At 47.3% G+C, this 12,525-nt stretch overlaps 1 protein-coding gene across 3 annotated transcripts in view; it reads right to left on the bottom strand.

Moving 5' to 3' along the window:
* The window catches only part of GAN (gigaxonin), a 52,268-nt gene extending 43,112 nt beyond the window's left edge, over positions 1-9,156 (bottom strand). For 2 of the 3 annotated variants that reach the window (XR_011561414.1, XM_019979870.2), the window contains exon 1: positions 8,851-9,155. Coding sequence is in view for 1 of the 3 variants with exons in the window: in XM_019979870.2 (XP_019835429.2) it covers positions 8,851-9,017 (167 nt within the window). In the remaining 2 variants the exon portion in view is untranslated. Of the gene's footprint in view, positions 1-8,850 lie in introns of all 3 variants that reach the window. The other variant, XR_011561415.1, reaches the window with a different exon arrangement.
* Positions 9,157-12,525: the final 3,369 nt, after the last annotated feature.

The following is a 12,525-nucleotide window of genomic DNA, read 5'->3' as shown; positions in this document are numbered from 1 at the left end:
TCAGTATGAGTCCTTCCAATGAATATTTAGGAGTGATTTCCTTTAAGACTGACTGGTTTGACCTTGCAGTCTAAGGGACTCTCAAGAGTCTTCCCCAACACCACAATTTGGAAGCATCAATTCTTTGGCACTCAGCCTTCTTTATGGTCCAACTCTCACATCCATACATGACTACTGGAAAAACCATAGCTTTGACTAGATGGACCTTTGTCGGCAAACTAATGTCTCTGCTTTTTAATACGCTGTTTAGGTTGGTCATAGCTTTTCTTCCAAGGAGCAAGCATCTTTTAATTTCATGGCTGCAGTCACCATCTGCAGTGATTTTGGAGCCCAAAAAAATAAAGTCTGTCACCGTTTCCATTGTTTCCCCATCTATTTGCCATGAAGTGATGGGACCAGATGCCATGATCTTAGTGTTTTGAATGTTGAGTTTTAAGTCAGCTTTTCACTCCACTCTTTCGCTTTCATCAAGGGGCTCTTTAGTTCTTCACTTTCTGCCGTAAGGAAGGTGGCATCTGTGTATCTGAGATGCACATCTGATTGCATATTCTCCCGGAAATCTTGATTCCAGCTTGTGCTTCACCCAGCCCAGCATTTCGCATGATGAACCATTCTAGCACCCTCCAAAATGCCTCTCATCAACGCCTGACCTAAACTCTTCTGATAAAATCTAAACTATCTCACACAGACTAAACTATATTGGAAAAAAAGTTTGCGGTCCCTTTCCTGTATCTGCCACCTGCCCAGCCAGCTCCCAACATACAGCCCTCTGGGAAGTGTTCCAGCGGGAGCTGGGCCTTGGTGGGGGTAGTGTGCACACCGCTCTGAACTCAGGGCTATGAGGCCCTGCTGCCCCCAGTCTGGATTCCTGCAGCTGCACCAACTGCGCATCATCTCCTTGGGCTGGTGTTCCAATCCAATCGTGAATCGGATCACAGCACTTCGGTTCCCTCTGCTCTCCCTGTGGCCCCCAGCTCTGCCCACACTGACTCTCCCTCCTCCACACCCCCTCCAGATCTCAGGTTAGACAGCTCTTCCTCAGAGTGGTGCTCCCCCACCTGGTCCACCCCTCACATCTCTCTGTAACGAGGTCTCTTCATTGTCTGCCTCGCCAGCCGAAGTCCACGGATCCAGAGCCCTGGAGGCCCAGGGCATGGCAGCACTGTGCATAAATGCAATGCTCAAGAAAAGTTTAATGAATGATCAAGCATTTAGGAAACTTTTGACCAAGGATCTATATTCTCTACTTAAAAACAGCTGTTTCTGCAAATGTAACGAATGGGGGTTACTAACACAGTAGCGAATGATTAGATGAGTCGTTTAAGTTTACTTTTTAGAGCAGACTTTCAGAAGTAACTCCTCTGAAAATAAAATCAATCTCTTCTTTTTCCGTTCTTGAAATTCTGGTACTACCACACCACACAATATCGTGTAAAATTAAGTGAACATCAAAGATAACTTAACAAGCTCACAAGCTCACAAGCACATGGGTTAAAGGGTGATGACATTTCTAGAGAATGTTCCGACAGCTGCGACGGTGATGTCCGTTTTCCTAACTCCCCTTCCTATCAATAGGGAAAAAGACCAGGAAGTCAGGAAGCAGAGCCTCTCCTTTGCTTCTGCTCCACTGCAGGACTGAGAGAAACTCCGAAACATTCAAGACAACGATGGCTTCTGCTGGCCTCCAACTCAGCCCACTGAAGCAAAAGTGGGCTCTAGCGAGGAGAGAGCAGCAAACAGTGATCACTGACTTTGCTTTCCAAGGATTTTCTTGCTCTTCCCAATCCCACCTCCTCACACTGCCAGCCACTCACAGTGAATGGGCTCAAAGCGGTAGATAAGATGCAGACCAAACTGACACCTTAAATGTGAGGTTTCTCCAATTCAGAGAACTGACTGTTTTGTACAATTCAAGTGACAAAGGTCTGAAAATATTTTGAGCTCAATAATACACGACAATTTAGAATTATTCAGAGGCAGAGGCACTTGGTTACTGATGAATGTGAATGTGACTATAAAACTATGTTTTACAATATCTCTACTCACGTTAACACAAAAATTGCAAGTGCAAATGGTCTTTAAAAAGAATCACAAAATACTTATGAGCAAAAATGTACATTTAAAGTTCTATATCCATTAACACATTAACTGTACAAAGAAAAAAAAAAGCACAATGTATTGGTCTATACCCCATTACAAAAGTCTATTTTTAAAAAGCAGTCTTCCCCACTTCCACTTGATACGCGCTGCCTCTTAAAGCTTTATTGCCTGAAGGCCAACTCTTTTATCTAACAAAATATTTCCCTGAGATCTTATTTTCCCTGAGTATTCTATTTTCTTAAAATCTCTGAAAGGAAGGAAAAAAAATTACAATTTATTCCCACAGAGAATTGAAAGCAGCAAACATTAGACCATCATTCTACGGTGAAGACATTCTTTGGCAATAAATGCTGAGGAAGACAACTTCAGTCTCCGCGCTTCTGAGCACAGGGGTCAGGAACTCCAGTTGAGCGATGAAGGACATTTAGAAGGACACACTACCTTCACCCTCCACACGGCTGTGGTTGCCAGCTTTACCAGAGCCTTTGATCTCCTTCCTTCTTTGGACCCATCCTGTTTTAGGAGGCAGACAACCCATGGGAAGCACTCAGAATTCAAGGTTGCAACCATAACCTGCTCCTTGTCACACTCACACCCTGCATCTCCACCCTTAACCTAGAATTCCGACTTACAAATTATTCATTTATATCATAGCTCGAGCATACAAAATGATAGACTTGTGTTCTTCCAAAGGATGATGCCACTCCCCAAAGGACTCAGAAGCAAAACGAGTCCTTATTTGTCCTAATTATGTTTTCTTTATGGAATATAACTAGAGTTTAAGCCTCACTTTGATATCATGAGACAGACTGATTAATAGTTTAAACAATGGATAAGGTGGTTTTATAATCTGGATGCTTGGTCTATATTATCCAAACCTAAATCCTTGGATAGCAAGGAGATCAACCAGTCAATCCTAAAGAAAATCAACACTGAATATTCATTGGAAGGACTTGCTGCTGAAGCTGAAGCTCCAATACTTTGGCCACCTGATGTGAAGACCCAACTCATTGGAAAAGATCGCGCTGCTGGGAAAGACTGAAGGCAGACAGAGAAGGGGGGCAGCAGAGGGTGAGATGGTTGGATGGCATCACCAACTCGATGGACACGAATCTGAATAAAGTCCAGGAGATTGCGGAGGACAATGGAGCATCGCCTGCTGCAGTCCATGGGTGGCACAGAGTCAGACACCACTTAGCAACTGAACAACAAAAAATCTGCGAAGCCAGAATTCCTATGTGGAAAAGCACTTCGCTCAACTCTCTAAATTATATAATAAAAATTACTTTAAGAACACTGAAGAGAACTTGCAGAAGAAAATGGCAACTGGAAGAAGAGGCAGAAGCCAGAGGGCACAGTTAAGACAGGGAGAGGTTACCAGCTGGCATTCAGTGGTGCTCAGATTTAAAGATGCACCTCTGCCACACTGCTTTTTACTCAAAGTAACAAGTCTTGGGCAAGCTATACAGTAAGTCTAAACACTCAACACTTCTCTTAATGTTAGATCCCTTAGTCTAACAAGAATTGTATTGATCTGTTTCATCATTTGAAACCTTCCAAGAACCTGTCCAGAATTGGAGCATTCGCTGCTACTAAGAGTGACAACTGCTGCCTTGTATATATAAACGGGTATCTTTCAGCTGAAATGAGTAATCTATGCTAAACTCAGACCTCCAACTTACAAGCTCTTGGTTTTCTTAGGAACCCTGAGAAAATCTTTGATCTTCTGAAAGAGAACATGCTTCAATATTGGTTTCAGAAAATCTCACATGAAGAACAAGGTTTAATCCAATACTAAAGTTAGAGGAGGAAGAAGAGGGAGGAGAGGCGGAGGAGGGGGAGGAGGAAAGAGGAGAATGGAGATGATCATTTTGAACCATGTGACTGAAGCTGCTCAGGGCAGATTTCATCTTTTTAAGCAGTTGTTAAGGATGCCTTACAGTAAACGGATAGAAACAAACAAGGCCAAACACGGCCTAGATCCATTAATAAGATGGTCAAGCCCAGTGTATTTTCCATCACCATCAGAGCGCAGCATGAGTAGGTACAGTTGATTGAAAGATTGCTCAGGATCAGTAAGCATCTCAGAACCTGGAGTTTCCAGCTGAACCCGTGAGGACTAAGAAACCTAACAGGTCACAATCACTATGCAAAACCCTTATGTAATCATTCATGAGCTGCTTTGAGACTCAAGCACAAGTGAAAGAAAAGAGACTTCAGGACTGAAAGCTTGCTCTGCACACAGCAGACAAAACTAATAGACATCAGTGCTCAGAAACTAAAGGGCGGGTTTCAAGTACCCAAGGAAAGGATGACAACAATTTCCACATTACCATGAAACTTGGACTCCCACAGGTATCATATTAGTCTCGTTAAGAAGTTTCATCAGCATCATCTATGAGTCAAATTTTAGATTTAAACAGCAAAACAGGCTCATCAATACTTAGGCCTTGGAACGCATCCAAATTAACAGCATAAAATAAACGCTCGTAACAAAAGAACTCTATAGAGCTACAGAGCTACATATGCAGCAGAATATGCAACCAAGTCCTGCATGACAAGGCAAAGGGAAGGCTGTAACATCAATGTGCAACAAAATTAAAAAAAAAAAAAAATCTTTTTAGCCATATTGCATAGCATGAGGGATCTCAGTTCCCCAATCAGGGATGGAACCTGCACCCGCGGCAGTGGAAGCTCTGAATCTTAACCACTGGACTACCAGGGAGTCCCAACAAAACTACAGATGGTACAATAAAGCGGTAAGACAGAGACAGACACACAGAGCAGAGCAAACACAGCACAGAGCCCGATCAACCTCCCTTCACAGACGAGCAGACCAGACTAAGGCCCATACAACTGTCCAAGAAGATCCAGGCTGGAGTCCAGGCCCAATGGCTCCACTCCACACCCACTAGACCAGCTTTTTCTCAAAACACAAGGGACAGAAGTCGCCATTCTTACTGTTGGCTAACTTATCACAGGGTCCAAATTCTTGGGAATCTTTCTTTCCTTTACTCTCTGGGGCTAAAAGCTAAACAAACTCCTGTTCCAACAGATTCCCTAGGAAAACCAAAATTCCCCAAAGTGGATATGGGACTGGAACCTGTACAGAGCCCTATTATACCACCACAGAACCACACGGCAATTTACTTGCAAATTCTTTCACAGACATCACACCCCAAGAGCCACAGTTTATGAAAGAGAGGAGGGTGAACTCCACACCAGATCAAGGGAATTGTGCCAGAATGAGAAGAGCCTAAGACATGAAGCAAAGCAAACTTTGCAATACTCAGGAGAAAAGGAAATTTCCTACAAGCCTCAGGGAACCTTTCCCAGAAGGTCTCATGGTTGCTGAGAAAGGAAAGGGTTGCTGCGGGTTGTCATTATAGCTCTGAATTCAATGTCATCATTCTTAAAGGTCGTCAGCTACGTTTAGATTGTTTTTTTGCCAACAAACCGAAGTGAAAATACCATTCAGGGATCATGAGAAAGTGCTGGGCAGAGGGCATGCCGGGAAAGCAGCATCCCACGGTAAGCTGTGGGGAGTGACGAGCTCTGGGAGTCTCTGCCCATCCTCCCTGGAGCACCTCAATCTTCAGCGGTGTGACACATGCCCCACCCAGCCTTCCTTCAGGTGATCATTAAGAGTTTGTTGCTGAACTGAGGTTTTCCTGCCTTTTTCCTTTTATAATGAAAGTCTTCTGGTGCTAAGATGATCAGGAGGAAAAACAAATGCTAAACCAAAGATAAAGCACAGGAAAAGATTAAAACCAAGTTAGGCTAAAAGACTTTTTATATGGAGTAAAAAGTATGCCAAATGATTTGCTTCAATTCCTACAGCCACAAAGTTGGATTGGTTCCCTTGGCTGATAATACAGAAACAATATATAACATTGTTTCTGAGCCACACAACTTCAGACACCTATGACACTTACTAAAATCAGGCAAACTGGAGACTAAACAAAACTCAGACTACCAAATTTGCAAACACCCAATCCATTCATTAATGACATCGCAGACCTAAGTGTTTACGCTTCAAAAGGGAAAGTAAGAAACATCAAGTTCTAGAACATACCAATTCATTTTGTTTCACTATAACTCCTTAAAGTTTCACTCAAACAAAATGGACATATTATAAAAGTCCAATATAATCAGCATCAAAAATTAAACAGTTCGTTTCTAAATACTAATATAAAGTAGTCATATTACTTTGAAGAAGCCTTGAGACTGATAATTTTAAAAGAACCCCAGGAACAAATATACAGCTTCAATGACCAAATAAACCTACAGCAGTCAATCAGTCCCTGAAAAAACACATACTGACCAATTCATATTTACCTAGAAAATGTCAAAAATAACTGCCCTACCTACTGTGCAAGATGGCTGAAAATAAAAATCAAAATGAGACAGTATGTGAAAGTACTTAATAAACAAAGTCAGTAAGAGAGTTCACACACAGACTAGTTAAACGCAAATAATGCTATAACTTGGTATGGTAAACAAGAAGGAGACTAGGTACCACTAACCCGGAGTCTGATCCTAGTTGAATCACTAAGTGCTGGTAACCTCACTGTAATATAAACCACTAATGCCCACCGTGTTCCATTTTTTTAATTGGAAGGTTAACAGAATTGGACTAGAGGGTTTGAAGTCCCTTTTGGCTCTGCTACTATGATCGCTAATATTTCTCACCTAAATTACTACTAGTATAAACTAATATTACTGAATATTATCATATGTGCCACTATATCACAATCAGATAACCCCACCTTTCCTAACTTGGCAGATACAGCAGTGATACCTTGCCAGTGATACTTCTGGAGACCTGTGTGCAGACCTGTGAGGGGTTTAAAGCCCAGTTACCTATTTCTGCACAGGGTTGGTCCAAGATTAAATGAGAGGAAGACACATTTTATCCCTCATTGATCAGACTAGTGGGCTGAAGCCGAGATGAAGTCATCTACTGACAACTCGAAAAAGAGTGAAAGCTGGGAGCACAAAGCAGGTGCAGGGCTCTTCTCCATCAGAGACAACTGAGCGTCTGAGATGGAAATGAACCAGAACCGGTCCCCTCACGTCCAGTCGGCTGTGGCAAAAAGGAAGGCAGTCCCTGCTTCCACTCATCTGCTAACCACCAGGCACTGGTCCTTCTGCATGCCAGGGATGTGGAAATGAACAAAAGCAAAGTCCCTGGCCTCATGGAGCTTACACTGTGGTTGGGGAAGAACCACAAAGTAAATGAGTAAAATGCAGGGTATGTTATCGTGGTAAGGGCTATGGAGAAAAATGAAGCATACCAAGGGAACAGAGAGCATGTATTTGGTGATTCACGGTTTTCTTTTAAGCCAGCTGGATGCCACTTACAGAACGACAAGAATGCATCTAAAGTAGTTTTCCTCAGCATTTCCTCAAACAAGGAGTTCTCTGTACACAGGAAGATGCTAGCCTGCTGATCCCAATTTTATATTGATTGCTCAAAAGCTCTAAACTGCCAGCCGTGAGCTATCTGTCACGTGAGCAATCGAAACCCCACACTAACATTAACTCACCCCAAGCCCACCTTTGAAATCCACAGAGCGCAAATAGATTTTAAGAAAGAGAGCCAGGAAGAGCCAGAAGTTACCAGAAATTAGTTGAAATGCTTCTGACGAGGCACAGATGTCTCTTAACGCACAGGTTAAAAGGCAATTTGTGTGCCGAGGTCTGCTAGGACAAGGCATTGAGTCTACAGCACACATCATTTTGCTTTTTTCTGACCTGTCAATTCTAGTGACATTCTCTACTATTAGTCTATATTTAACGAGCTTACTGGGCAGTTTCTCCAGCTTTTAGCATTTTCTCCATCTTTTATTAAAAGAGCAACTCAGTCTGCAAGAAAGTTCCTACAACATACCAGCCCCTGCAAGACGTGATACCCTTGTATGAACACTGTCCTATCCACCTTCAAATCACCTCGTTAGTTGAGCTGACAAAACAGGCTGATCTTCGTTTTAAAATGCCTTCTCTAAATCGCTAAAATCTCATCATGGTCCTCGGGTTGTATAACAGCATCCTGAGAATGACAGTAAGTCTTTCGAAATGTGCGACAGCTTACTGTAACGTCCATCTATAAGACACTGCCCTTCTTTTTAAACGAGGACCCACAGGGGTGGCAAAGTCACTTTTGCGAAGAGCCCGGGCCTGGAGTGGAGGTGGGGGCGGCGGGGGGGGGGGGCGGGTCGGGCCGTCCATCCTAAGAAAAACATCCCATGGGTTTTCCCTCTGCCCGCACCGGAGGGGAGGCGTGTGTTCGGCTTCTCCGTGGGAGGGGCCGCGTTCGCGGCGCGGGGCCCAGCCCACCGCGCGTCGATTTCGAGGCGAACGGCAAACTTAAGCCGGGATCCGCTGGCCGGGCCCCCGGCGAGGGGACAGGCTCTCCCCGGCGCCGCCCCGCCCTGCGCGCGGGTGCGGGCCCGGGTCCGGCCCAGCACGGCGTCTGGGGGCCTCGGAGGCCGGGCGGCGGGGACCCGAGGAGCGAGGGACGGCAGCGGTGGGGACTGCGGTTCAGGGTCCGCTCCAGGGAGCAGGGCCGGGCCTCGGGGCGGCTGTCCTGGGGGAGTGAGGCCCGGCGGCCGGGGCGTCTCCCGGGAGGCACAACAAGCCGAGAGCTGACCACAGGGACCCCGGCGGCCGGCGGGGGTTGGGGACCTGGGGCTCCGCGCCCCGCCCCCGGGCCCGGGGCTGCGCGGCCCCGCCCGGCCCCCGCCTCACCTGATGTACGGGCTGGCGGCAGCCAGGATATTCTTCTGCACCGGGATCTCCTCCCCGTCGAGGACCAGGTGCGCGTCGCAGAAGCGGGACTCCTCCCGGAACGAGCTCAGCGCGCGCAGCAGGCGCGTGGCGTGCTGAGGGTCGGACACGGCGCTGCCCTCGGCCATCGCGGCACCCGCTCCTCCGCCCGCCCGTGGGGGATCTGGAAGTCGCCCCGCCGGACCCCGCGAGCCGCCTGCGCTCGGCGCGCGCCCAGTCCGCTCGGCCCGCGCGCGCCCCGCCCGCTCAGCCCCGCGCTCGGCGAAGCGAGATCCAGCCCGAGCCTCCGGAACGCGCTTGCGCCGTCCGCCCTGCGAGCGGCCGGCGCCTTTAAGGAGCCGCGGCGTTGCGTCATTTCTCCGCGACGCCCCCGTGCCCTCCTCTCTCTCTCCGTCCCGCCCTCCGTCGCCGGAGGCGGCCAATCAGAAGCCTCGTTCCCCTCCAGAATGCCCCGAGCCCGGAACTGGCGCTGCCTGGGCGCGGGTCGGCGGCTGAGAGCTATCTCTGCAGCGCTGGAAGGGTGTGCGCGCGCGCCGGCGCTCCAGGGTTAAGTCCGTGGCTCTGGCGCCGTGAATCTGAATCCGAGCCTCGGTTCCTCCGCTCACTAGCCGTGTGACCATGGGTAAGGTGCCCATCCGCAGTTTGTCTTTCTGCAAGATGAAGATGATTTCTTAGGTGTTGTTGCGGGCTGATGTGAGATAACCGCACGTAAAAAAGGGCGCACTAGGTGTAGCTTTCATTATTTACGAGAGAAAAGGCGCTTCCCAGATAAGAGCACAGAGATCCGAGAAAGCCAGCCCCGAAAAGAGCGTTTGGGTTGCGGGCCCGGGAGGGAAATGCAGCGGATGAAGCTGAAGACGTAAGCGAGACTTCTTTGGCTTACGATCGGGAGGTTGGTCTTGATCCCATAGATGGTAGGAACCGTGATAGGGTTTTTCACGAAGATCGAGCTGCTGCGTGGAGAACTGGAGGGTGGGATTGGATGCCAACGGTAGACACGTGGTTAAATATTGCCTTACTTGAGGGAAGGGACTGGTGGCCTAGATGGAAGGGTGATGATGGAGGTGGGCAGTAGCTGATGGCTTTAAAAGAACAGGCAGAATTAGGAGGGGGAGGGAGTCCTGGGTAATGTTCTGGATTGAGTAGCTGCGTGATGTTGGTACCTTTCAGAGAGAGACAGAAACGCTGAAGGAGTGGAAGGTAGAGAGCCCAGACAGAGGTGGGCTCTGTACAGGTGTGACCAGGCTCCCCCACCCAGTCAGGATCAAAGTGCTGACAGGAAGCAAGTGTGGGACAGCTCTGTCTGCAGAGCAAGCCCTACACTGTCAGAGATTTCTGGGAAGGCTGCTAAGGGCACATGGGAACGTGAAATGTAGCCCCCGTTTTGTCCAAACGTTAGGGACTCCACAAGCTCCTAAGGAATTAGCAGTTTTACCAGGGCCAAAGGCCCAAAGAACATGGTCAGTATTCCAGATAGGCTGGGATAGGGTTTTCAGTGGATCAGCTTAGGTTTTTCCTTCAGCCAACTCAAAGGCCCCAATAAAGTCTGGCATCTTTACCCTGAACCAGCCAGGGGTTTGGGGTTACTGGCAGGAATCAGGGTATTTAACTCTGGTGGAGTCACTGACCAAAGAATAGATAGGGAGAAGGAAGTTACTAGAGGGCTTCCCTGGTGGCTTGGCTGGTAAAGAAACAGCCTGCAACGCAGGAGACCCCGATTGGATTCCTGGATCAGGAAGGTCCCCTGGAGAAGGGATAGGCTACCCACTCCAGTATTCTTGGACTTCCCAGGTGGCGATAAAGAATCTGCCTGCAATACGGGAGACCTGGGTTGGGAAGATCCCCCTGGAGGAGAGCATGGCAACCCACTCCAGTATTCTTGCCTGGAGCCTGGTGGGGTACGAGTCCATGGGGTCGCAAAGAGTCGGACACGATTGAGTGACTAAGCACAGTGGAAAATCCAGACATTTCTAGACCAGTATTATGGATAAAATGATTAAAACATCTAGGATTGGCTACAAAACAATATGAAGGGAAGGAGGGAAGTAGGTGGGGGTATAAATGAATCAAAGGTGGCTGTGAGTTACTCCTATTAAAGCTGTGTCATAGATATGTGGAGATTCGTTGTGCTAGTCTCCGTATTTGTTTGTATGTGGTAAAATGTCATAATGCAAAGTCAACAAGATAAGCGGCTAGAGCTTATATCCTCCATGATATCTGCCCAGTATCCCTGGGAACAGTTGAAACACTTCTTCCTTGAAGTTGTTGCTGTACTTTGAACATTGCTCTGGCAGGAAAATTACTGTAAGGGGTTTATTTGCCTATCTTGCCTGCTAGCTTGTAAATTTAGTGCATCTCCATTTCCAGGTGCCAAGTCCACCGCCTAGCCCTGTTAGTGCTCAGTGGATGTTGGATGGATGGAGGGATTTTAAAAACTGTGAATACCGGGCATTTAATAAATGTTTTCTGAATTGCAATCTGTTTTTAGTTTCTTTGTGTTTGTCTTCTTTCTCAGCTGGGTTGTTGCTGGAGTCAAAAATGATACATATGACAGAAGGCCTTCATATCAAATATGTAGGTACTTGATAAACACTTACTTGGAATTAGTTGGAATGCTGATCTAGTCTTCGAATGTCAGCGGTTCCAAAACAAAGAGCTCAAATAACAGAATCACCCTCAGGTAACCGGTTTTCCCAGAATGGGAGTGTTGCCTTAGTTGAAGTAACTGGAGGTGAACGGGGATTAGTCAGGCAGGTTCTTCCTGGTAGAGGTGAAACTTCTCTGATGTTTTGACAGAAGGAAGGTATAGGAGGGCCTGGGCAGAGGGTTGTAGACAGACCAACATCAATCAGGGCAGCCTCCCACCTGACACCTGACAGGGGAAAGGCAGTTGCTGGCTTGAGAGGTTCCCCTGTGCAGCAGGCAGATGGACAGAAGACCGTGTAAATGTTCCCCATTCCATCCCCACAGTTGCAGTATTCCCCGCCAACCACCTGCCTGAATCACTCACATTCACCCTTCAAAACCCAGCTCAGTGACCTTCGGAGGACCTCCAGCCAGCTTCTCGGGCAGAGTCCCTGTGCTGCACCGTGTTTTTGCCTTCTTCTGTTCTGCACTTAGCTGGCAACGCTGTAATTCACCGCTGTATACTTGGTTTGCGAGCTCCTCCAGGGTAGGAGCTGTGTTGTATTTACCTATTTCGAGGGACTTGCACAGTGCCTGGTGCTTAGTGGGTGCCCACTGAATGCCTCACATAATCAGAGGTGGCAAGTTGGGTGAAGGAGCATGGGCGGCAGACTGTAACACAGTAGGGGCAGGTGGTCCCACAGGGAGTTAGGTGGGAGGCCATCCTGCACTGCCAGCTGATGGCTCCAGGAGATAAGGGGCCAGTGGTGCCAAATCCAATAATTTTTCAAAAGATCTGAAAATTCAGATCCACATGTGCAGTGTCCCAGTTTTTCAACATTAGCCACACATTCCATTTGAGGGAAAAAAAAAAAAAAGATGCTGCACTTGTCTGCAAACAAGATCTGGCTTCCGTTCATTTCCAGAGGCAATCAGAAGTCCATCTTGGTTTACTGAGAAGGGAGTTAACAATCCAAAGGGTGCTTGATCCTCAATAAAATTGTTGAGTTG

This window comes from Bos indicus, chromosome 18 (genome assembly GCF_029378745.1).
Source record: "Bos indicus isolate NIAB-ARS_2022 breed Sahiwal x Tharparkar chromosome 18, NIAB-ARS_B.indTharparkar_mat_pri_1.0, whole genome shotgun sequence".
Classification (NCBI taxonomy): domain Eukaryota; kingdom Metazoa; phylum Chordata; class Mammalia; order Artiodactyla; family Bovidae; genus Bos; species Bos indicus.
This window is presented reverse-complemented; position numbering and strand designations above follow the sequence as displayed.